Source organism: Engraulis encrasicolus, chromosome 2 (assembly GCF_034702125.1).
Source record: "Engraulis encrasicolus isolate BLACKSEA-1 chromosome 2, IST_EnEncr_1.0, whole genome shotgun sequence".
Lineage (NCBI taxonomy): Eukaryota > Metazoa > Chordata > Actinopteri > Clupeiformes > Engraulidae > Engraulis > Engraulis encrasicolus.
This window is the reverse complement of record NC_085858.1, coordinates 14,466,642-14,492,777: the sequence shown is the minus strand read 5'-3', so window position 1 is coordinate 14,492,777 and position 26,136 is coordinate 14,466,642. Positions and strand designations below refer to the sequence as shown.

The window sequence follows — 26,136 nt, the reverse complement described above, 5'->3', positions numbered from 1 at the left end:
AACGGTATTAACCGGTATTAACCGGTTACCATTATTTTTAAATAAGTGTTCCCGTTCCAGAACATAAAAAATAATAACGTTTCCGGTTTCGTTTCTGTTCCCTGTAAAATACAAAAAGTTTCCGGTTTTCGTTTTCGTTCCTTGAACCGGTTCAAAGCCCTGGTTAATGGTAATATTTCTTGGTCTTTATTGTTTTTCAGGGGTAGACTGCATTGAATACAGCCAGCCCAGCTCTGTAACCATCAGGCCAGGAGAGTCTTTGAGTGTCACCTGCAAAGTAACTGGAGCTTCCATTACTGATAGCAGCAGCAATTATTATGCTACAGCTTGGATTCGACAGCCATCAGGGAAAGGCCTGGAGTGGATTAATCTGATGTACCATAATGAAAACACACGGCACAAAGAGTCACTGAAGAGCAAGTTCAGTGTCTCCAGAGACACCTCCAGTAACACCATCACCCTGCAAGGACAAAACATGCAGCCTGAAGACACAGCTGTCTATTACTGCGCTCGCTACTCACAGTGATACAAAAGAGCTTCAGACCCGTACAAAAACTAAAGGAGCAGATCAGGATGTTTTTCCACACGCAAACACTCACTCACATGCTCATACTCTCTCTCACACACACACACTCAAGTCCGCAGAGGGTTGGGGGCAAATGGGTAAGTTGTCCCAGCCCAGGGAAAAGGGGGGCCCAGAATTGAGACTACATCATGTGTTGTGATGGGGGCCTGGTGATTTTGATCCCAGGCCCAGTCAAAGCTTTTTTCTATTGTGTGGTGAATGACATATCAGGTGTGGGACAGAAATGTGTATGTGTAATGCAATTGAATAATCCATTGGTACAGTACACTGAGCCACCAAAAGCTGCCAGCTACCAGTAAGTTCTGTAATAACATACAGTATCTTATATGTGAGGGTAACTTGGACTGTTCTGTGATCTTCAATACTTTTCGCTACTCAAGTGTTCTTGAGATAAATAAATAAATAAATAAATAAATAAATAAATAAATAAATTAGAAACACAAACAGAACCTCAAATGGTAGATTTTTGCATGCAGTCAATTTATTTCCATTTCAAAATGGAACATGAGAAGTTTCAAGTTGATGCTGAATAAGTATCTCGACCTCGGGGTCCATGGCTTCATTTACCACATCATCTGAATAAGAAAATGAAAGTATAAAAAAGTATGAAAATCATGTAAACAAAATGCACATTTATCATAGGGTATTGTAATAATCGCTTAGCAAAACTATAATTGCACGAACAAGAGTTAGCTTTTTGCTAAATGATGTATGTGCATGCATGCATGAGAGTGTTAAAACATGTGCATACTGTATGTAGTGCACATAGTGCAGTGGCCTCCAAATGGTAGCCCGCGGTCCAGATCCGGCCCCAGCATGGCAAACATTTGGCTCACCATGAGGATGGACCAAATGAAAACATAAATGTATGAAGGCTATCTGTGGCCATACGGTCGGGTGATTGGTTTGGCCCTCAGCCTCATTTGCGCTACATAATTTGGCCCTTGGAGAAAATAACTGGAGACCACTGCAGTACTGTAGGTGTTAGTTTCATGTAATCACAGGTGCTCATGAACACAATTCTGTCACATTGTCAGTGACCTGACACTTGATGGATGATCAGAGGCAAAGAGTACATCAACAGTTTTCAGTTGTGTGTGTGTGTGTGTGTGTGTGTGTGTGTGTGTGTGTGTGTGTGTGTGTGTGTGTGTGTGTGTGTGTGTGTGTGTGTGTGTGGTGGGGGGGGCGGGGGTGCGTGCGTGTGTATGTGCATCTGTGTTTGTGTGTGTGCGAGAGAGAGAGAGAGAGAGAGAGAGAGAGAGAGTGTGTGCAGTGTTTGCTTTCTCACCCAGTTCATCCAGCTGATGTATTGAGACACACGTGTGAAGACGGTGGGCTTCTGGGCGGCGTTGCAGCCTGAACCGGACACGAAGGAGGCGATGCCATGCACCACATACCTACCGCACACCTTGCAGTTCAGAGGACCTCCAGAGTCACCCTGCAGTAATAACCACATACAGTACGTATATGTCAATGAAGGTACACCTAACACTAGCCCTAGCCTGAATTCCCCCTGTAGCACCAGGGTGTGCACAGACCATTGTGTGGTGCAGCACCACACAATGGTCTGTGTGTACACTCCTGGCAATGTGTAATTCACAGTACATTTGGCCGTCTTAATTCAAAACTTAAAGGTGCACTGTGTAGGATTGCAGCCAAAGTAGGCCTAGATGTTGCAACTGTATTTCGCTCATTGAAACTGTGCTGCCAAATTTGATCTGTTCATGAATATTCATCAGTTAATAAACCTAATATTCCATGTTCTTATGCTGACCCTAGTGGCTGCAGCTGTATTAACATGTCCTGCATATTCACATCCTCGTATTGTGTGTGAGATCATCATTTTGAATGTGAAGTGGCAGTTGATGAGTCATATCTGGTGCTAGTTTTGAGACACTATTGCTGATAATTCTTTAAACAACAAAACCTACACTCTGTCAGAGCAAAAAAGACTTTTGAAAAGTATTGAATCCTATGATTCATACGTACATTGCAGCCAGAGTCTGTGCTGCCCCCAGCGCACACCATGGTGTCGGTGACAGTGGCGCCCCACCAGTCCCCTCTGGAGCAGGTGTTGTAGCCCACCAAAGGCAGCTGGGCCTGCTTCAGCTCCGTAGAGATATGCCCATCAGCTGCAGAGGACACAGGGTATTGCATGCCTTTATATTTAGACAGATGCTTTTATCCAAAGTGACTTACAAATGAGGATGTAATCAGCAACTACAACGTGTGGAGAGAAACATAAATTCGGCATTAGAAGGTTAGTACAGAAGAGTAGGATGTGTTGGGAAGCCTTGAATACAAGATGGAACAATAAAGGCCGGCCCCCACCCATAAGGTTTGTTTGGCATCTTACTCTCTATCGCCACTTCAGATATAACTTAGTATGGCAAAATGACACATCAGGAATTGTGTCTTTCAATTGGTGGTTCATTTCTTTACACACTATGTCTTTGAGTTTGTTATGTCTATAACTACAACAACAAGGAAGGCTGTTGCTAGTGCTACTTACTCTCGGTAAGACCCCATCCAGTGATGTAGCAGGGGTGGCCGTGTTTCAGAACCTGTCCTGCAGGGGGTAGTGTGCCCAACTTCACATAGCGGTTCAAGGTCGCCTCAGTGGAAAGATACAACAAAGCGATGTCGAACCTGAGAGAGGGAAAAGGGTTAATTCAGTGGTTTCTAATCCATATTCCCAAAAACATTTTTTTTTTTGCTAAACTTTAATGTAAATAAATGTATGGATGGGTTATAAAAGCATATATGCAAGGCTTACGCAAATAGTCCCTTCGTGCAAGGTAAAAAAAATCAACAACAAAAAAACACGCCAACCACATATCAAATAAAGAAATCCAGCCAAAAAAAAAAAGATTAGACAAGCAAAAGTACAATAAAAATGTCCATATACACATGCCATACATTAGAAAAAATATAAACTGAAGATAAACTGTGCTTGTTTATGAATATAATTTGACATGTGGTAGAGCGTTGATTGAGCACTCCATATACTGACCCCTGGGCGACATTATTAGTGTCCCAGTCCGGGTGGATGAATGGAAACAAGACATCAATGAACTGTTCATGCCCCTCCTTCTTCTCCAGGTTGTGTTCTCCAAGGACAACTCGGAAAGTGTTCTCGCTGCAGAGCACAGGGCAGCAGTACCATAGCGCAAAAAACACATACAATAGCATCAACATGTAACATACAGTAACTCTCCAACTCTCTTACTCGTAACCCCCCCCCACACACACACACTTCTCTCTCACACACATGCACGCACACACACACAGGCACACAGGCACGCACCTGTCCACACAGTGTGCGGCGGTCATCACCCATTGCTTCCTGATCAAAGTTCCTCCACAGATGTGACTGTACTCATGTCCATATTTCACCTGCAGTGACACCTGGTGGATGAACAAGGCAAACATACACACATGAAGGGAACAGAGTGTGGATGAGCAAGTGTGCTGTGGACGTGGACTGGACGGACAAGGTAACATAAATGTAAGGGCAACAGAGAGTGGCGTACCACCAGAGGTGTTACAACTAAAAGTAGAGTTGAGATCATGATGTACAAGTACAAACCCCAACTCCGATGAAGTTGGGACGTTTGGTAAACAGTGAATAAAATCAAAATGCTATCATTTTCAAAACATTCAATCTATTCATTAGATGGAGAATAGTGAAAAGACAACATATTAAGTGTTAAAACTGAGGAAAAATATTGTTTTGGGGGACATATGTACTCATGTCTAATTTGATAAATCCAACATGTCTCAAAAGAGTTGGGACGGGGACAATAAATGGCAGCCAATGTCGAGGAAGACTAAAAACAAAACAAAAGACAACACTTGACAGTTAAATACATTAACCGATGAGATGATTTTATATAAAAAACAGTGTTAATTCCTATCTTGGACATGATTTCACCAGCTTGAATGGTGGGTGTATTCCTTGTCATGTTTTGCAAAGTTTTCCTTTCTGTAGTGCTTACAGTGTGACAGGTCTTGACCAAAAACCCACCATTTTATCACCTGCTGGTCCTTATGATGGAGCCAAACTGTTAAAACATAGTAGAGAATGCAATTTGACCTTACTATGTGGCAGTAATCGAAGATCTCCCTTCAAAATATAATGCATGAGTGGCTTTTCATGCTGTTTAAAACCCATTTATACCATTCAGCACTGTATTTAACTCTACAGATGAGTGAGAACATCTTAATCAATGCACTACTGCACCCGCATGCCATCATGGAGGCTGACTTTTGAAGCTAGCACTAACACAAGTTGGATGGTCCATTTTTACTGTAGCACAGGATGTGCAATGCTCTAGTATTGTCAAAAAGAATGGACTTCTACAACTTCTGCTGACTTCTGTAAGCAAAGGACAGTTTCCCATGTCTTCTGGGTCTATTTCAAGTGAGCTCCGGTGCTTAGGAGAATGTTACACCCCTGTATCATTTTCATGCATTAAGCATTCTTAATATGGTCAATTTTCAATAGCTCTAGCACTCCAGGAATTAGAGTGAGACTACAGCCAATATATATTTCATGATGTCATGAACCTATACAATGATTTTATTAACAAAAATATGTCTTATATACACTCAATCGTGGTAAATCAAAGGGAATTCAAAAATGTATGTAATAACTATGGTAATTATTCCCTTTGCATCTTTAATTCTGAGTGACTCAGCCTCTCTGTGATGATCTTATACCTGGACACCTATATTGTCTGTCAGTACAATTCATTTTGAAATGTTCTTCTTTGTTGTTTTATCTTATTTGGATGTTTACTAAATTTCACTGATCCCCGTCCCAACTCTTTTGAGACGTGTTGGATTTATCAAATTAGAAATGAGTACATATGTCCCCCAAAACAATATTTTTTTCTCAGTTTTAACACTTAATATGTTGTCTTTTCACTATTCTCCATCTAATGAATAGATTGAATGTTTTGAAAATGATAGCATTTTGATTTTATTCACTGTTTACCAAACGTCCCAACTTCATTGGAGTTGGGGTTTGTACAAGTAGTAGTGGACACTAGTAATCCCACTGTACCTAATGAGGTAGATGCACCGTAATAATGACAATGAAATAAACATTGGACGTTGTATGGACGTGCAGATCATGTCTATATTAGGTCCGCCCATCCAAGACTAATTCTGGACCAATAAATAACATGCAAATTAAGTCCACGATTTAGACGTCTAACAAGTCAACCACATGTGCACTGTGCGCCCATTAATATGCCTGACAAAACACCAAATTGGAACTGTTTTAGAGTCAAAAGTGCTGTGGCGCACAGTGTTATTGCACTGTGCTGGTAACATTGTCCACAAGATTGCAGGTTTGAATCTAGCATATGGCACGAATCACAGACTTTCTCTCTCCTACTCCTAAGCTACCATAGCCTCACTGTCCTGACAAATCAAGATCAGGGGAATACGAATGTCAATACTCAACGTCCAAGAGACGTCATCTGGTGTTACACAGGGCAGGTGTCAATCAAAGTAAACGGGACGTCCAAAAATAACCTTAAAAAGATGTCAGAAAAAGATCTCATTTTGCATTAACATAGGGCACCTTCAGTGCACGTAGATTGGACGTCCAAAAATTACCATCTTTCCTCAAAGTAACAGGGTGCTGAAAGTTGGGTTTAGCTGAGAGTGGGATATATAGGCCTACAGTATATTCATGAGCTGATAGTGGTATTGCTGTACCTGCCATGGCCAGGAGTTGGGGGGCGCCACCTGCCCACCCACCACAACCCCCTGAACATCCTTCATATACTGTAGCGGCTCCTGAGTCAACACTGGAGACAGCCAGAGGGGGGGGGAGAGGGGCGGGGATTATGCATTCTCAAATAAACATTTAAACGGATTACTCTGCACTCACGATTAAAAAGGTGTCAAACGTAAACGAAAACTTTGAAACAAGAAAGAAAAACTTCTGCACACTTAACTCCTTCTGTTCATTTAATAGCCAAGCTTTCGGTCGACAAACCTTCCTCATAAAAAGAGAAATGTAGGAAGTTTACAAAGTGGCTAAAGTCGTGAGGAAAATGATAAATGCACCATGTTTATAGTATGTGCCAAATAAACACATGTACACTTTCCATATTCAATGTTTACATGTTGCAATATGCAGTACAAGCTGAGATGGAATCTCTGTGTGTGTGTGTGTGTGTGTGTGTGTGTGTGTGTGTGTGTGTGTGTGTGTGTGTGTGTGTGTGTGTGTGTGTGTGTGTGCGCGCGCATATCACTATGACTTTAGTAAAGCTAATATATTGTTATGTAAATTTCTAATGCTGTATTTCTATTTTGTAGGCTATAGGTTAATTCAATTCAAACGCCATATTCAAAAAACAAAAAAAGTAGCAAGAGATCATGATTATAAAAAAAATATTCTGCTAATAATACACATTTTTTTGCATGTTGTGTCAAAAGACGGCAGTATTAACACAAATTAGCATGTTTTTAAAAATATAAAAATAGATAGCAACTAAGTTGCTTCTTCACTTTTACCTGTGGCCAGGCAGAGGGCCAACACAGCCAAGATAATTATACACTGCATGGCGAACTTGGGCTGTTCTGGAAGACACACACATAAACATATGGACACACGGGGGGGAGAGAGAGAAACCATTAAACATCAGTTCTTGACAAATGGCAATGACCGCTTAACCATGACAAAGCCAAAAAAGACATTATCAGAGCATAAAAGGCGACACACTCACCTCCAAACAGTCTTCTGATTTCCAGGAGTGTCTTGAAATGATATGCAGTGAAACGTTTGATAGTGTTTTTATAGACATTTCTGACGGACAGGATGGGACAAGAGGGAACCCAAGTAAACAGATTGATGAAAACAATGACGATGTCTGTGCATGCTCTGGTGCCAACATTAAACAATGGCATCCGTGTGTTTTTACTCATTTTATATCATCTGTCACTACTATAATTTATTATAATCTCTAAAACGGATAATATGTCTCCACTATGATCCCTGCCTAAACAGCAGCAACGGCACAGCGGGGAGTGTCTCCTCACACCTGACTGCCACTCAATATCATGCCCAGAGTATTACATACATACATACATACATACGCACGCGCACACACACACACACACACACACACACACACACACACACACACACAGTCACAGTCACGCGCACACGCATACGTGCACACACACGGACACAAACACACACACACACACACACACACACACACACACACACACACACACACACACACACACACACATGCACAGTCACACACACAGTCACAGTCACCACACACACACACACACACACACACACACACACACACACACACACACACACACACACACACACACACACACACACACACACACACACACACACACTCTACTTTTCTATGGATTTGGAAACATTGCTGATTTTGGGCCAGGTAATCTTCCATTGCAGTATGTTCTCTCATTTAGTCCATGCTGTTGTTGTCCCAGTCCCACCATCTTTCTGGCACGTTTTTCCTCCATGCCTACCCACACTTCCTCCTGAATGAGCTGTTGTCACTCTTTCTCATGGGCCTTGTCCACCCTAGTTGGTGGGAAAAAGTCAATTCCTCTGGGCCCTGAGGCTATGGAATCTCCACCAGTGCCTTCTGCCTCAGTCGTGACTCTGCCACCTCCGGCCTGTCAACATCTGTATGTCTGCCAATGCCACCTGCTTATTACCTGTACTGCAGGGCTTCCTGTGTTCTGCTCTCCCTGAACTCTTCCATGAGTCCACTGAACGGGAGCTGCAAGGTGTGTCTACTGCCATGCAGGGCAGCACTGCTCAAGCTTCGTTGCATGTAGTTGCAGATCTTTCTCCCCATGGCCTTGCTAGTTGTGATGGGCATTGTGGGCACAAACAGATGCCACAGGATGCGGGGTACGACGGAAGGCTGGTAAATCCAGGCCTTGAATATCCTTGGCAGGGCAGATCTGTTGACACATCTCAACCAGCCGTTGAGCTCTGTGCTGGTATGGATGTGGAATCTTTGAGGGTGCAATCAAAGAACTTGCCCTTTTTGGGGACAGTTTAGGACTGGGCTGGTCGTCCCTGGAGGACATCAGTGGGTGCGTTCCAACATGCGACCTTGTGTCCTCCATTTGTGCTTGTGGCCTCGTACCAGGAAGTAGTACGTCCTGATGACATCACTAACAACAGCATTATATTTCAATATCTCGCAAAAGCATTTGCAAACTGGATGGTGAATGAAGAATAGTCCCCCAAAAATCGCTGTGGCTAGGCAGACAGCGGGGAAACTTAATTGTTTTCTCCACGGAGGCGGGGCATCAGCAAAACATGAGGCCACAAGCATATTTGAAGGCACACAGTGTTTATGGCAGTCCTTGGAAAGAGGTAATCATGGCTGCCTCAACACGACATCCACATTAGCAGTCGCACACTTATACTGTCACATCAAAGTACATACATCGCGCCTCACTGCCTACAACAAGGTGTGTCTGTGTGACTTCATCATCATGCAAAGGCCAGTGGTGTCATGTTTTATTTGTCATGTATACACCAATTATAAAAGCCTGTATAATTGCAATTGCATGTAATCTTACTCAAACACAGACGTTGACATAACCACATGACCTCATCATGAGCCTCCCAACACCCCTTGGCCTCATCATACTGTAAGCCTACCATAAGCCTTAGTACAAAAAATGAAATAGACTGATGCACCTCAAGTGCAACTGTGTGACCACCCTCTCAGCTGTATCCTCCTCAATGCCCACCAATATGCTCTACTAACGCCCCTGTTGAGAAAAACAGCAGCAACCACAGATGATGCGTTGGGGATGGAGCTGCTGTATAAAAGCAAGATTAAACTCAGTTACAGGCTTGGTGAGCAGCACATGTTGACAAACAATAAAATTCGTTCGTTCCAGTGCACTTTGACAATGTGTGATGATTTGAATTGTGTATACCTGTTTGGGACACCCTGTACATGCCTAACTGTCTAAATGATTTATAAGACATGTGTCAAGTAAAATCTGTCATACATTCAGAAACTTCTTTTTTTCGCCAACAAGGAGTTTATTACATTACATTACATTAGAATACATTACATTACATTACATTGTATTTGGCAAAGACTTTAAACCCAAAGCACCTTACAAACAAGGACATAATAATCATAGCCAGCATCACTAGCAGGTACAAGGTGCACAGGAAATATACAGAACAACACGTGCAGATGCAAAGAAGGGTTTGTTGTTTTTTGTTGTTGTTGTTGTAAAGTAGAGTACACACACAAACACCCATACACATCATGTCAAGAGTCTGGCCTGGAGCGAGGGCAGCTCAAGCATTAGTATAGTAGATAGTCATGAAAGAGGAGAGTCTTTACTTGTTTCTTGAAGGCTGCAAGAGATGTGCTTAGTCTTGCTGCCTCTGGGAGATCAGTCCACCACTTGGGAACAACAGCAGAGAACAGTCTTGGCTTGAAGTACCTAGAGTGAGCAGAACCAGACCAGGCTTGTGCTGGAGGAGGTTCTCTTGAAGCAACATAAGGCTTTTGTAAGTCCTTCAGATAACATGGGGCCGTTCCTGAGATGTTTTTTTTGGCAAGGGTCAAGGCCTTATGCTTGATCCGAGCAGCGATCGGTAGCCAGTGCAACTCAATGAATAGAGGAGTAACATGGGTCCTTTTGGGTTGATTTGTGACCAAATGTGCCGCTGCATTCTGGACCATCTTCAGTGGTTTTAGCGCACAAGCAGGTAGACCTGCCATGAGTGAGTTGCAGTAGTCAACGCGGGACAGGACAGTGGCCTGGACCAGTCGTTGTGTAGAATATTGTGTCAGCACAGGTCTGATATTCCGTACGTTGGACATCTGGAATCGACAGGTCTGGGTTACTGAGTTGATGTAGTTGGAGCATGACAGTTCATCATCAATTATGACGCCAAGGTTTTTGGCGACTTTGTTTGGGGTCACGATGGTGGAGCCTATCTTGAGGTTGATGTTGTGACTAAGCGACTCTTTAGCTGTGATCACGAGAAGCTCTGTCTTGGCCAGGTTCAGCTGTAGGTGGTGGTCCTTCATCCATGTTGACAAATCGGTGAGGCAGGCAGAGATGCGTTCCGAAACCGTGGTGTCCTCTGGACCGAGCGACAGGTACATCTGGGTGTCATGACAGCTCATCGTCAATCATGACGCCAAGGTTTTTGGGTCACAATGCATGGTGGAGCCCATCCTGAGGTTGATGTTGTGACAGAGTGATTCTTTAGCTGCGATCACCAGGAGCTCTGTCTTGGACAGGTTCAGCTGGTGGTCCTTCATCCAAGTTGACAAGTCGGTGATTGATAGAGTAAAGGGCATAGTAGTCCCTAGATATTTGCTTACTGTAACATGTCAATTTTCTTCTTGGAGCAGGCGTCACTCTTAATTATTACAGTCTCTGAGGGTGCTGGCCCAAATTTCAAATTCAATGTTTCAAGAAGGAGGCCGCACCTTGCATAGTAGTGTTTTTGTATTGCACAGACGCGTTTCGGCGTGTGCCTTCTTCAGTGTGCCAGTCCTGTAAGTCACTAATACAGCAAGTAATTGGGCATATCTACATGGTATTGTGATATCGGAAAGAACCCTAATATAAATTGTGACCTCTTCAGGCACACACACTTTAAACATTTATACATTTAGTATCCACACACATAGGCTTAGACATGTGCGTGCATGCATGTTTGTGAACAGGTTCATATTCTGGGCGGGATGATCTAAGACAATTAGGCGTGGCGACGTGACCGTCTCTAATGTTTGTTTTCTGTTTGACTACAGATTAACGTAGAAAAGCGACCATTAAACATGAAATAAAATCCCACGGTTGTCATTGTTAAATGTTGTCAGATCAAACAAGTGTGTTATCATTGACATGAAGATGTTTACGCTGCAAGTACCAGGGAAGAGTATAAAACAGGCCATTGCTTCTCAGTGTTAAATCTGTCAAAGACACTCTTGGAGAAAGGGAGTCTGTGAGTAAGCCTTTGTCTACTCATGTGATTTTTTTGTCTTCCCTTTCATTCTTTCATTAGTTTTCAAGTAGCCTATTGATTTTTTATTATCTTAAATTATTGGTGAATTTTCTCTTGTATGTCCTCCAGATCAGCTGAAGTTCACCATGCAGTTTCTATTGCTGATCGCGGCGTTCAGCTTCTTCTCAGCACCAGGTAAATATGAACTTACAGTCAGTACTGGGCTACATTTTTCACCCATTTGAATTCAAATGTGCGACTCTAAGCTGTAATGTAATGCACCTAAATCCTTTCCCTTGTTGTTTGTACTGTTTGTTGTCTGGACATTACTGTAAGCATTGGTTGACAATGTCCATCATAGAGTGTGTGTGTGAGTACCACACAGCGCTGCCTAGACACACAAATAATTTGACTTGACTTTATTTATTTATATGTTTGTCAAACAAATCGTTTATTTTAAAAGAAAGACCAGGAATCATTATTATGCATTAATAGTAATATGTATTGCCTGTGTGGTGGATCAATTTACGTAACGGTACATTGGGGTTTGGAAACAAACTAAACGAGATTTATAAATAATACTGTATGGCTTGAAAATACATTATTCTTATCAAATATAAAACATGCCTTTCAAACAAGCACACGCTTGCACTTTGCAAATATGAGACATGCCTTACTACAATATTGACTTTAAACATGAAAGTGCCCATAACCAATGGTGACATAATGATTGTAAAAAGATAATGGATTTCAAATACAGTAAGAAATGTGTAAAGGAAAAATAGGTAACAGACACTAACATACGTCCCAGGTAACACAAACTGACGATGGTGTGACTGATTGAGAATCAAGAGAGCACGACATTATCTTCTTTTAGCCCTATCTGTGGGCTACATTGCTGTCTCTCTGTCTGTCTGTCCGTCTGTCTGTCTGCACCCTGTCTCTCTCCTCTTGTTGACTCTTCGCTTCCAAGACAATGTCCCTTCAGAACCAAGATTCCCTAATTGTGCTTTATTTCCTTGATTGTGTCAACTCATATGTCACTCTCTTTGCAGAAAGCTGACTGCTAAACATGATGTAATGTACTGTGATGTAATGTAATGTAATATATAATGTAATGTAATGTACTGTGATGTGATGTAATGTAATCTAATGTACTGTGATGCTATGCGATGCGATGTGATATGATGTAATGTCTACCTCCAGTGTTGAGTGATGGCCCAGAGCCCCTGTGGAGCTACCTGGAGGATGCCCAGGCTAGGGAGGCTGTGGTGGGGGGCGAGGTGGCTCGGCCACACTCCTGGCCTACGCAGGTAAGCACAGAATACTGTATGCGACCAACACAATCTAGATAGATAGATAGATAGATAGATAGATAGATAGATAGATAGATAGATAGCCTTTATTGTACCAGGGGGAAATTCATTTTCGGAGAATATGCTTTCGGAACTCATGGTTCATCGTTGCATAGTTTGGCATGATAGGTTTTATCATTGTCGCTTTTCATGTTATACTCTGGTTTGCCAGGCAAGGTGTTTACACAGCAATTCAAAAATGCAGTGTTAATTCAACACCGGTTTTCTGGTAGGCCTACAGCTTGTCACTCGGCCGCCCCTTTTTGCTTTTTGAATAGGCACACAGCTCGATTGTAAATCAAAAAGTGTCGGCCAAGTCACGCTGTGTCGAGCTGCAGGCCTACCAGAAAACCGGCAGTGGAAAGGAGGCATAAGTGTTGTTGTATTTGGTCCCTGCTCTTAGTGTTGAAATAACACTGCATTTTCTTTACTGTGTAGGAGAGGCCTCAGTTCGTCCTGGCCTCTTTTGCAGGACTGCTGACAGTTTTTGCTGGGCCCTGGACAAAGTCATCTGGCTTAGGCCTAAATGTCTGTCTGTCATGCTAACCCACTAAAAAAACAAACAAAAAACAAGGCAAAAACATACCTCTATCATGCTAGCCCACTAAAATGTAAAACAAGAATTTCAGCCGAGAGTGTGGCTTTTCTACAAGAAATGTACAAATCTGTTCACTTGCACCTGAAGACCTTGAAAAGTTGAGCGCACTTTAGGAACAAAACAAAACATTAATGCACCTCCACATGTGCCCTCTAGGTGTCACTGCAGGTCAGATCTGGACGTGGCTACAGTCACGTCTGTGGAGGAACTCTGATCAGGAAGCAATGGGTGATGACCGCTGCGCACTGTGTGGACAGGTGTGTGTGTGTGTGTGTGTGTGTGTGTGTGTGTGTGTGTGTGTGTGTGTGTGTACTTCTCATCACATATGGTAAAGCAGACAAGGATTCTATTCATCACATGCATAGAAATACTATAACAGTGAAATATGAGGAAAGTTACCAGGAGGATGCAACACGATGTGGCACCATGACAACTGTATCTAAGCAACTGCATTAATTGTTCATGAAAAGTTGGATGGAATGAAAACTATTAGCATACTCGGATCCCTTATGCTCTGAGATGGAGTAACATTTGACACAGGCTCAGTAAGGCCTTATGAACTTGTTTCATGAGTCATAGGATCAGTCTTCTTTACAAGCATCATAAAGGTTGCATATTCACTGCCCTACTTCAGTCCATGGACATGGCTACTAATCTAAGGTTAGCTGGTAATGAGCAGTTGAATAGAATCAAAGCAATACACCGTTCTCTATGGTGATTGCCTGGTTTTCACCGACTACCAAAGCTCTGCGAGCTAAGTTTGCAACACCTGATGGATGCATTTGAGTCGGGGATGCATTCGTGTTTGTCCTGCATGATTCTCACCGCTTTAAAACCCCTGTCGCATGTGTTCAGCCCAAAGACGTGGCGCGTTGGTCTCGGAGAGCACGACCTCCAGAGGCGTGAGCGCGGAGAGCAGTACATCGACGTCAGCCAGGCCATCGTCCACCCACGCTGGAACCCCAGGAACACAGCCAGCGGGTCAGTTCAGTCCAGCTGAATTTTTGAAAATATATATTTTATTTTATGCCTTTATTGACAAGACAGTCTGAGGTGGTGACAGGAAGCGAGCGAGTGAGAGAGCGATGGGGGAGGATCGGGAAACGACCTTGGGACGGAATCAAATCAAATCAAACCCGGGTCCCCGGTGTAGCAGTGCAGTGTCCTACCGTTTGAGCTGTATTTTCACACAGATTACAGCCAACGCATCAGTTCACACTCATGAGCAACACTGATTCATTAGTTACAGTGCCACATATTCCAAATGACCTGGTTTTACCTGTCCAATTCAGCCAGGTGATCTGCTGGTTGAATGTTCGCCTGGTTGTTGAACTGGACAGGTAAAACACAAGGGCATCTGGAATACGTGGCACTGGATTGTAACTAATGAGTCCATTTTGCCTATCACTGTCAGTTTACAGTCAAACTGTATTTTAATACAGCCAACGTGTTGCTTTACAGTCGGTTGACATACTAGAATACAGCCAACAATCTGTATTTAACACACTAGGTGTGTGTGTGTGTGTGTGTGTGTGTGCGTGTGCGTGTGCGTGTGCGTGTGTGTTCGTTCGTCCGTTCTCCCTTCTCTCAGGTACGACATTGCTCTACTGCGTCTCTCTTCTCCGGCGAGGTTGAACCGCTATGTGCAGCTGGCTAGACTGCCACGTTCTGGTACGGTGCTGAGGAACAACCACCCCTGCTACATCTCCGGATGGGGCCTCACCAGCGGTGAGTAGTAGTGGCCTTTAATCTAAGCCTTGACATTTAGATGCATCATGCACCCCAGAGGCAGAAACACATTATTTAAAGGGACACTGTGTGAAATTTTTAGTTGTTTATTTCCAGAATTTATGCTGCCCATTCACTAATGTTTTCATGAATACTTACCACCACCATCAAGTATTCGTTATGACTGGGAAAATTGCACTTTTACATACATACATGAAAAGGGGGATCTTCTCCATGGTCCGCCATTTTGAATTACCAAAAATAGCCATTTTTATCTGCAAAAATGACTCTACTTGGACCATAAAAGAAAATATTTGTTTATTTCTTGGAAAACTTTCATGTAAAGATCAAATTTGGCAATTGGCTGCCCAGTTTCAATGAGCAGCATAGTTGCAGTACACTTTTTGACCATTTCCTGCACAGTGTCCCTTTAAGAGTTGACAGGTTAGCCACGTATAGTCTACAGTGTATCATCCCAACTTGTCAATTTATGATTACCTTTGACCAGACGTCAATTTCTGACATCTTAGGTACCGTATGCCCTTTACGTCAAAAAGTAACATTGGCCTCAAAGGCGCCCCTTCACTGCATAACTTCACTGATGTTTAGGGTTAGGGAAAGGTCTAGGTTTAGGCGACGTGGTCAACATACGACATGGCAGGTACCGCCTCAACGTAAAAAATCGCTGCCTGGTCAACGGTAGTCAGGAATTGACTAGCTGGGATGAGACAGTGTTGTGTATAATAACGGTCTGTATGTTGTTACAGTATATCCTTAAAATCCTCTCTCTCTCTCTCTCTCTCTCTCTCTCTAGCTGGTGGAAGCATATCCATGCGGTTGAAGCAGGCCAAATTGCCAGTGGTGGACCAGAGGACCTGCGCTAGGTACGACTGGTGGGGCAGCAAGGCCAAGAGCAGCATGGTTTGTGCTGGGGGTAATGGACGAGACTCCGGTTGCCAGGTAAGCTCCAGGGCTCAATATTATTAACCTTTTAGCTTCAAGGTCACTGTGGTTATAGTGTTTTTTTCTCTCACTAGCTGTTCTACCTCTCTACTTGCCATTTCTGTTTTCAGTACTATTTCGGAATAGAGTTGTGTGTAAGGCCGCAAAAAAAACAGGAATTGTGCTCAAGATTAAAAAAGCATGATTCTTTTTCAGCGTTGAGGGTAAAAATGAGGGTATTTTAGGGTCTACATGACAACGTGTGTGTATGTGTGTGTGTGTGTGTGTGTGTGCGTCTCAGGGAGACTCAGGTGGCCCCCTGCACTGTAGCGTGCGTGGGAGGTGGGAGGTCCACGGCGTCACCAGCTTCGGCTCGTCCAGATGCGCTCATCGCCAGAGACCCACTATCTTCACCCGGGTGTCCGCCTACATCGACTGGATGAGACAAGTAAGAGCTCTTACAGCACACACACACACACACACGCACACGCACACGCACACGCACACACACACACACACACACACACACACACACACACACACACACACACACAGTACTCTGCCTACTGCCAAATTTGATGTTTTCATGAATTTATTACATAATATGCTAACATTTACTAGTATGGACAAAGTACAGTAAGTTTTTCACCTAAAATATTTCTGGAAATTCAAAATGGTGGACATGGAGAAGACCCACCTTTTCATGCATGAAAAGTGCACGTTTTCTCAGTCATAATGAATTAGTGGGAATTGATTATGGTAATTTGGTGGTGGTGATAAGTATTTCTGAAAAAGGTAAAATTTTGTGAATGGACACCATGAATTCTGGAAATAAACTGCTAAAATATTACACAGTGCACCTTTAAAGTGGAAATGAAGCACTGACAACTATTATCATTTTTTGGCGGCTTATTTATTTTCATAAACGAATGGATGTTCGTTGGACTGCACTTTTAAGTAGTTTTGCTGAAAAATGACGTCTGAGTTTCGCCACAAGGGCGCAGCCATGTTCGCCGCCTACGTAACGCGAATGGTAGAAGTTGGTGACTAATGTAACCTTCCATTCACTTAACGTTAGCGTGTGCTAACTACAGCGCTAACTGACTCTAATCGTGGCAGTAAAATTGAAGAAGGACGAGGGGTTAATTTTACGTTGTCCCTGGATCTTCTATGTTATAGAGCTACTATCAGATGAAAGAGAAATGCCAAGTGTCAAAAAGCCTTTGCTACGAGCATAGGTGCAGCCATCCACCCATTGCATCCACCATAGGACAGGACTGAGGCTGCTTGCTCTCATATTTGTAGTGAGAGACCGTCACCAATAACGTGTTTTTCCTACATTGTTGTACGCTAATCTGAAAGCCCATGTCGTGAAGTTGGCTATGGGGTCCAATTCAATCATAATTGAAAAAAACTTGCAAAATTGGCGGAAGTTTGGAAAGCTTTGTGAAGGGAATGGACGCAGCCTGTGTGTGTGTGTAGCTATCCTCCCCTCGTCTCGCTCTCGGATGAGCTTTGGGGATTTGAAGTTGATGCCACGGGAAATGACTACACACATTAAACTATCATGGCCTAAATTAAGTTATGGCACGCTTGTTAAAGTAGCTGCATCTATTGTAGTAAACTATTTTGTTATTGAAGCCGCGAATGGCTGGAATAGCGTTGCCTTGGATTATTGTTGACTGGACCGATAAACGTGGGCACGGAGATGTGAAGTAAAATTAATTCAGGTGCTTGGAAAATGTTGGCGAAATCATCGGAAGATGAAGGTAGGGAACTGCAACATTGCACAATTATGAATAATGATCATGTTGGCTCATGCCAACATTTGTTAGCGACTTGTCACCTTAGCAAGAAAGCTGCTTGTTTACCTGTGCTTCATGGTATGGGATGTCTTGTCTGCCTTCATGCCTCATATTTGTTCTGTCCCACCCAAACACGTATTCTTGCTTCATTTGGGTTAAGCAAATAAGCTCATAATCAGCCACGCAAGGCCCAAATGTTTAATTCACTACTATCATAACAGCATTAGAATAGTACATACCATTCATGTCACCCGCTGTTGGCTGGAAACATTAACAGAAACATTACGTGTTTGTGCTTTATTTCCTTATTAACGGCTTAAACTTCAGACTTCAAAATATATATATTTGCTGGCCTATCTTAGTGGTGTTATAGATACCTATATTAGGTGACTGCTTCATTTCGTCTTTAAAGGGTATCTAAATGAAAACACCAATTCCCTATTCCATATCTTCAGATATGCACATTCACTCACTAGGGTGAACTATGGTAATTTGGGACATCAGCCAAATTGGGACAAATAAGGTCTTGGGTTGTTTTCTTTCTAAGTATTATGAGATGTAATATTGTTACTGCAACTGTCATGTATAAGGAATAATAATTTTATTTGGTGTTAAGTATCATAAAAGGAATGATCAAAGGTTTGAAGTGACAGTGGATCCAACACTTGTCAGTTGAGCTAGCTGACATGTCGATTATGCTATCAGATCATAAGGATTTTATGGCTGAATTAGTGATTATATGGTACAAAAGATGATTGAAATATATGTTGTTTTACTAAAGGTTTAACTCAATATAAAAAAAATAGACATTTGTCTTTACTTTATTAAGGAGACATCATTTTAGTAAGTATAGTGGAGTGAGCTAATTTGGGACAATATTTTAAGCTAAAATGGGACAGTTTTCTCATAGCAACAGAATGGGCTTCTGCGTATCAGGTCTTTTCGTCGAATGAATTGGTGAGAGGGGACCATTCGAACAAAACGTTGGACCATTAGTATAAGGCTGGGGATCTTTAGTCGAGGATGGTCCGTCTACCGCAAAAGCCAACGAAAGGTCCTTAAAATTGAACTAAAGATCCTTAGGTTTCAACTAAAGGTCCCTTCAGTCTGCCTATATTAGAAATGTAAATCAGCTTTTTTAATGCTCATTTTAACGGGTTTTCTTCAGCCTGCCTGTATTAGAAATGTAAATCAGCTTTTTTAATGCTCATTTTAAGGGTTTTGTTTATTTAAATATGTAAATCAGCTGTTAAGTTTTGTTTTTTGTTGATTTAAACATGTAAATCTATAAATAAAATGTACTTACTCATTTTAACTGGTAGGGCTATGTTGTTGTTTTTTTAACGTTTCCGTCGTTACATTTTTTGACAATTTACGTTTACGCCCTTACATTTTTTGACAAAATATCTAGACAATATTTGAGAAGCTTTTTTTTTCACGTCGTTACATTTTTTGACAATTTACGTTTACGCCCTTACATTTTTTGACAATTATCTAGACAATATTTGAGAAGCTTTTTTTTCCACTTTTACGCCGTTACTTTACTCCCATCTGCGGGCAGAGAGGCGGGACCAAGCACAGCCTGCTCGCTTTGAATCAAAGCAGGGCGGTTTAATGTGTCAAGAAGTAGGCTATTGACCCTTGTGCTCGCTTTGAATCAGAGCAGCGCGCGTCTAGGCTGTAGACTATAGTGCATCTAGAAGTAGGCTATTGACCATTGAGCACATTGTCATGCAGCGAGTTTTCTGACTTTCCGTTAACTTTTTAGATGCGAAGCACCAGCAACAAGAGAAAGCTGTCTCCCGACACTTTGATGTTTCTGATTCTGAATGACAACAAATAGTTCGCGCATGAGCCAGAAAACAATATAGGTCCTAACAGTGTTGAAAACATTACAGAACCCATGCACCTGTGTTAAGCCCATGGCTACAGTAGAGAGAGAGAGAGAGAGAGAGAGAGAGAGAGAGAGAGAGAGAGAGAGAGAGAGAGAGAGAGAGAGAGAGAAGTTAAATCGCTACAGTGCACAGGAGAGCGTTCTCTCTCCGCCGCGTAAAGGTCTTTGCATGAACAAATGCAATGGTAATTGAATAATAGTTTGCCAGTATTGCAGGGTGTATTAAACCCAGTGTACGTTGGGGTGCAAGGGAGAGCAAGGAAGAGAGCAGCATCTGTGATTAACCGCTTCGAAATGTGTGCGTAAAACCTGCTGTTAACCAGTGGGTTTTGTGAAGTTTGAAGTGTACCGCATTAAAAAAAAGCTTTGTTTGATGTCGTGTTTGTATTTTACTTTGACGTTGCCTATAGTCCTCAGTTTATGGGTATTTTCAGTTGACCCCCTACACGTTTTCTTTCTGTCATGTAGGGTATTGTAAATAAATCGACCGTATTTTTTATCATTTTGATTTCGGACTTAATTTAGCCCTTCAATCACCCCTCTCCAATTGCAAACCTGATAGAAGAGCATTCGCTACCCTGCACACTCGTTAAGCACTTATTGTCTGACTGATTTTGGCTGCTGCGAATAAGGTAGGTCTATCTTATAAAAAAAAGGGTCTGTCGTCGTTTTGGCTGAAGGTTGACACCACGAACCAGATGACAATTGCAGTCTTGCCGCGGGTCTTGAACAGTGCTCTCTCTTTCCGATTCAGATTGCTTCTTCTGAGAAGGCAACTGGCTACCGCAGGAGAGGGGAAAGGTGGCAATATTATCCACAAGCTTGTTGGATAAATTGTGTTTAGCCTATCACAGATGAGGTTCTGGAATATTTTGTAGTGCATGGAACATTGACAAGGAAAGGTAGCTATTATATCCTCGTGAATAGGTCTTCGACTTTTCAAAATGCATCCTCTCAACATTCAACATGTAAATGGGTTATTCTGTAGTCCAACGCTATCCTGGCAGGAGAATCATTCGTTACAAATACTGCATACACACTCAGCAATTGTGTCTGTTGGTTTTTGCCCTCCAGGTCTTCATAAAAGCATCTACCACCGCTGTGATAATTTGACTACACACCGCTGAACAGTTAACAGTTTTTTAGGCTACTGTATTGACAATTGCAGTCATGCCGCTTGTCTTGAACTGTCTCTTCCCGTTCCATATCGTGACAGCCAGATGAGAAGCGCAAAGGTGGGGGCTATCCGCGATCGCGGAGGAAAGGTGTCAATATCCATAGCCTAACCCTTGAACTGTGGAGCAATTGCATATTGTTTAGGTTCTTGAATACTTGGAATTAGCATGGAATTAATTTTCCATTAATAAGGAAACGTGTAAGATTTATCCTCAATCCTACCCGATAATGTTTTGTCATAGGCCTAATGTTAATGCCCTCCCCAACACACATCACAGTACAATATTGCGACACGCTTGGCACAATGATAGGCCTACTAAATGAGTTCAATGTTCTTGCAACACTTTTCCCAAGAAAAGTCGGTTTTCATTTCGAGATTCCAGAGCAAATCAGTTGGTACTGCGCTGCTCGCTTGCTGGACAATAAACGTTGAACTGAACCGTGTTGTGTGCGTGTGTGGCTATGTGTGTAGGCTACCATCGCATGTCCATGATCGTCCGTGCTCTTATCATGCAAATGACATGTCATGCAGGCAAGGCGTCCGTTTGATTTCAAAAGTGCTGGCCCGGACAATTACCATAAACCCGAGTAAGGTTTGAAAAGTGCTGGGTACAAGGCTACTTCCGATTTGAGGTTTCATGATAAATAGCCTAATACGCATTGGTGTATTGACGCATAATGTGGCCATGTTAAATTAAAAGGCCATCTGCGCTGTCTTGTTTATTTCTGATATCCTGCGCTGAAGTCATCTTTATCATACATATTATTAATGCAACGGTAACTGAGTGGTTAACCCATCATAACTACATGTAGCCTTGCATAATGGTGCACGTCAATTTGTTGTCATAACTTCGCTCTGTCCCTTTTGATTTCCTCAAGCAATTCATCCCTTTTGTCATTGTCCCTGTTGCAGAGACTGTTTCCTGCAGTGTTTCTCAACCTTTTTTTTAGGCAAGACACCCTTTCAATTAATGAAAAATTAAGGCACCCCAAACCAACAAGCCGTAACATGGCATCGCATCCGATAACACACAAGCTTAGAAAAGTAACACATTTGGAGACGTCACACGACCTAGGTTCGAAGTTGCAGCTGACTGGGGCTACCTATATTTACTTTAGGCTATTGTGCGTAGATAGCAGATGAAATATTCCACTGACCAGCATTAACTTATCAATTTAGTCAAATATCTATTATATCATTCTACATAATTTATTTATCAGCCGTTTCCAGGGCACCCCTGAAGGTTAAAGTATTCGCTAATGGGCATGAAGTCTTGTCATGCAAATGACCTGCCGTGTTCAGGGGAAGTCATCCACCCAAAGGCAACCCTTTCAACAAAGCCACGCAGAGTGGACAGTTGAATGCTGCTTGAAATAAGTCCATAATGAATAAAATATTACGCGCAACGTCTACAAGAGAAGTAATGGTTATTATTACCGTTGCGCGTAAAGATGAGGAAGAGATGGATGGATGCTGTCCTATGGAAGGGGCCGTCAAACAGTCTACACGACATCTTCATTAAAGTCGTTAAAAAAGTACTTGTCAACAAAATCATGCCCCCGGAAAAATAAATAAAGTGCTTGCATTGACACGCTGTTGTTTTAATTTCGCATTTCTTTCATGTCCACTTAGTATGCTTTATCCAATTAGCCATGGATGCAGGATCATTCACTGGACTGGACACTATTGTAAGAGGTGAAATAGACCACGATTCAGGAATGACAGACAACAGGAGTAAAGGTTATGTTAGTTTTATTTTTACAATTTCATAAAATACAATTAGGAGGGAAAAACCCCACAATATCCATGCAGCCAGCAGCGTCTGTAAACTGCTATCGTCTTTGAATAAATGAATCACAATCTGGAGACACTCGGACGATAGTAGCCTACAAAAGTTAAGTTAAGTTACACACTCAGTCACTGCTGCCGGACGTTGGCTCGTCGATTACTTAATTCAACTATAACACGCGCAATAGCCTACCCAAATGCAACTTAACCTACAGTTCCCAAAGCGGCCGGCCGCACGCAATGGATACCTACTGCCTACGTCCCGGCACGACAGCTTGTAGACAGTTCAGCAGCCCCTGCCCCACCCCAGCGCTTAGCGCACAAGTCTACACTATTGTCCAAGTGTTGTTATTTCAAGAAAGCAAACTGTCACTGTCCGCCGGCCGCTGTCGTGACATCTTTCATTAACACTAGTATTGTTTTAACAAGTGAGGAGTCCGTTGATAGTTTCCTTAAGGGTGAAGTAGCCTGCTCTTTAGGCTAGCGTTGCCTCCTCCAGCCAACCATTCGGCGCACAGTGTTCAGACTGTAGCAGGATGATAGGCTAATGATGATGGTCAGGGCGCACATCAGTGCTTGGGTTGTCTGTACTTTTATCTGGAATACTGTCGCCGATCAGATAGAAATGACCCTGTTATGAACCCGAGTTTAGTAGATATCGCGCAGTGAACGAGGCAGCCTGCAAACAGTTTGAAGCGCAATGTGGCTGTAACACGTTAGAAAGTAGCCAAACTCTGTTACTTGTTATGAGCGTAATGGTGGGGTGGCGTCCGGCCAATGTCATATCCTAAGCGTATCGCTCGGTGCGTAATTCCAAGAGCAGTATAATGAAAAGGAAGAAAAGGAAGATGATGGGCTAGACCCGAAATGTTTGTCCCCTGTCTGTCGGTTTTATTTACTTTTTTCGGCTTTGTTTACAGTTACAGTAGTTTTTGATTCTGCATTCAGCTCCAGTGTGCGACTCCTTTCTTTCTTTTTAAATTATGAGCGTTCCACGAACTATCTTTCTTTGTGCACGCTATAAAATGGCAATAAACCTGTTACTATAAACTACTGGTTAACTTTGTATGCTTTCTAATGTTGGTAAAGGCGGGATAAGCGGGATAATGTATTGTCCACACGTGACTACGGAAAATATATTTCCTTCCAAGCGGAATAACAGCACTCCGCCTTCGGCATCGGGGGTGTTATTCGCCCATAGGAAAATATTTTCTTATAGTCACGTGTGGACAATAAATTATCTCTTACCTTTACATTACTGTTGTAGGCCTACATTTTAAAACATTTCGTTGATATTGTAGCGGTGCAACCGACTGTAGTTTTAAGTTATGAGATGGGCGCCAGTAAGGCAGCAATAAGATTGCCGTTACCTTTCCAAAATGAATACAAATCAGTGATCAACACATTAGAAATAACTCAGATCATCACAACGAATATCTTTTCTTATTTTTAGTAGTGCATTTTTGCAAAATCCTTGTTTGCAGACTTGTGCGCTTGGTCTCAATTTGGAACAGCTCACATCAATGTCTGGCTTTAGCGATTCTTGCGAATGGTGATCTTCTCGGCACACTTCATGGTTCCCTCTCTCTTGCTCTCTCGGCTTGCTTCCTGACAGTCTCACCCGCCATTTGAAATTAACCCCATTTTATAGGCTGCACATGTAGTGCACAGGGGGTAACGCTGCTATCTCACTCCGGAGGAGGCAGAGGCAGTCCGTTACGATATAGTATATTTATAAAATAGGCTATAAAATAGGCCTAATGATAAAAAAGCAGCCTGAACTAAAATAAAAAAAAAAAATTAAAAAAATAGAGACGCACGCACACACTTTCTTCATGGTTCGATTTTTGTTTTCATTGCATTGTGGTGGTAGGCACACAAGTTTGATAAAATATAAAAAATAATAGGCTAATAAAATAGGCAGACTACACTAAACGTCTGCCCAGTTACACGAAAGGTCTGCATGGGTTGAACGTAACGTCCTTAGGTCTTCTACGAAAGATCCGCAGGTACTGCACGAAACGCCCCATGCCTTCTATGAATGGTCCAACGTTTTGTTCGAATGGTCCCCTCTCAGCAATTCATTAGACGAATCGTCTCGAATTCGGCTTCTGTTAGCTGTTAGCATAGCATATTAGCACGCCATAGGCCTGTATTGTAATAGCCTATGAATCCCACATGCTAATGGACATGGCCACAGTCACACATGCCCTACTCCTTCAATATTCTCTTGAAATGGAAATGTTTCAGGGATGTTATATCATTTTTTAAATAGTTAAGATCCTAGTCTACTGTTAACAAGAGAAAAACGGTATTATTCTTCAGTTTGCGCAAAAATAATGATAATCAAACAGACTGTCCCATTTTACATTAAAGGGTGTCCCAAATTACCATAGCATTTTCTCATAACGAAGTTGATGTCTCACTGTCTTTAAATGTTAATATATATACAATATATATTTATATATAATATATTATACTTTAAAAACTAATTCCTACGTGGAAATGTACCCAAGACCCATATGAAGACATACAATTACTAAATGTTGGTGTATTTTAAACTTAAAGTGGATTTTTTTTTGCGATCTACCAAAAGTGTCCCAATTTACCATACTTCACCCTACATAATACTTAGATATGCAATACACATTCACTCACACATATGCATAATGATTTGATATGCAATTCACATTCACTCACACATGTGCATAATGCTTGTCGTGATGCTTCCTCCCTCCCTGCAGAACATGCGATAAGAGGCTGGAGCCAGCAGTACCCTGAGCAGCAGGGTGTCGGAACACGAGATCTCCTCACCTGCCACCTCTGATGCAACACTAAACACAATAAAGTTTATGCATGCAAAAATGATACATGTTCCTGAAGTCTCATTGCTCTTACGGCCCTCTTTACTCGAGGCACCTCATTATAGCATTGACATTAGAACTGATTTCTACAAAGTTATTAGTCTAGAAAATACCCACCTGTCAGACTGGAAATAAGAGCACAATTGCAGAATCTTCAATGTATCAACAAAGGAATTGGTTCAGGTGACAAAACTTAGGAGGGCACGCACATGTTCGCAACAAAAGTCAGGCTTGGTAAGGACAAAACTTAGGGGGTCTTCAAGATTCAGTTATCATCATGAGCAAAGTCCAATGTACAGGAATTAAGGCAGTCCATGATCCAAGCACACAAATTACACAATTACGTACTGTATATACGTACACTATTATTACTGTA

At 42.2% G+C, this 26,136-nt stretch overlaps 2 protein-coding genes across 4 annotated transcripts; one reads left to right on the top strand and one right to left on the bottom strand.

Moving 5' to 3' along the window:
* Positions 1-1,045: 1,045 nt before the first annotated feature.
* On the bottom strand, positions 1,046-8,484 carry LOC134459642 (elastase-1-like). Its single transcript, XM_063211992.1, has 10 exons — positions 8,318-8,484; positions 7,333-7,412; positions 7,121-7,186; positions 6,317-6,408; positions 3,894-3,994; positions 3,600-3,725; positions 3,099-3,235; positions 2,576-2,718; positions 1,875-2,024; positions 1,046-1,161 (listed from the first exon to the last, which is right to left on the bottom strand). The coding sequence occupies exons 1-10, from the start codon at positions 8,482-8,484 to the stop codon at positions 1,150-1,152; spliced, it is 1,074 nt and encodes a 357-aa protein (XP_063068062.1). The 3' UTR covers positions 1,046-1,149.
* On the top strand, positions 4,064-25,764 carry LOC134468897 (elastase-1-like). Of its 3 annotated transcripts, none has more exons than XM_063222844.1 (9): positions 4,064-4,083; positions 11,744-11,804; positions 12,816-12,922; positions 13,719-13,819; positions 14,418-14,543; positions 15,154-15,290; positions 16,105-16,250; positions 16,534-16,680; positions 25,641-25,764. In XM_063222844.1, the coding sequence occupies exons 2-9, from the start codon at positions 11,756-11,758 to the stop codon at positions 25,650-25,652; spliced, it is 825 nt and encodes a 274-aa protein (XP_063078914.1). In that variant the 5' UTR covers positions 4,064-4,083; positions 11,744-11,755; the 3' UTR covers positions 25,653-25,764. The 3 variants fall into 3 exon arrangements, with proteins under 3 accessions (XP_063078914.1, XP_063078898.1, XP_063078906.1); XM_063222828.1 differs by lacking the exon at positions 4,064-4,083 and adding an exon at positions 11,512-11,609 and having other exon boundaries at positions 11,739-11,804; XM_063222836.1 differs by lacking the exon at positions 4,064-4,083 and adding an exon at positions 11,569-11,609.
* The last annotated feature ends 372 nt before the right edge of the window (positions 25,765-26,136 follow it).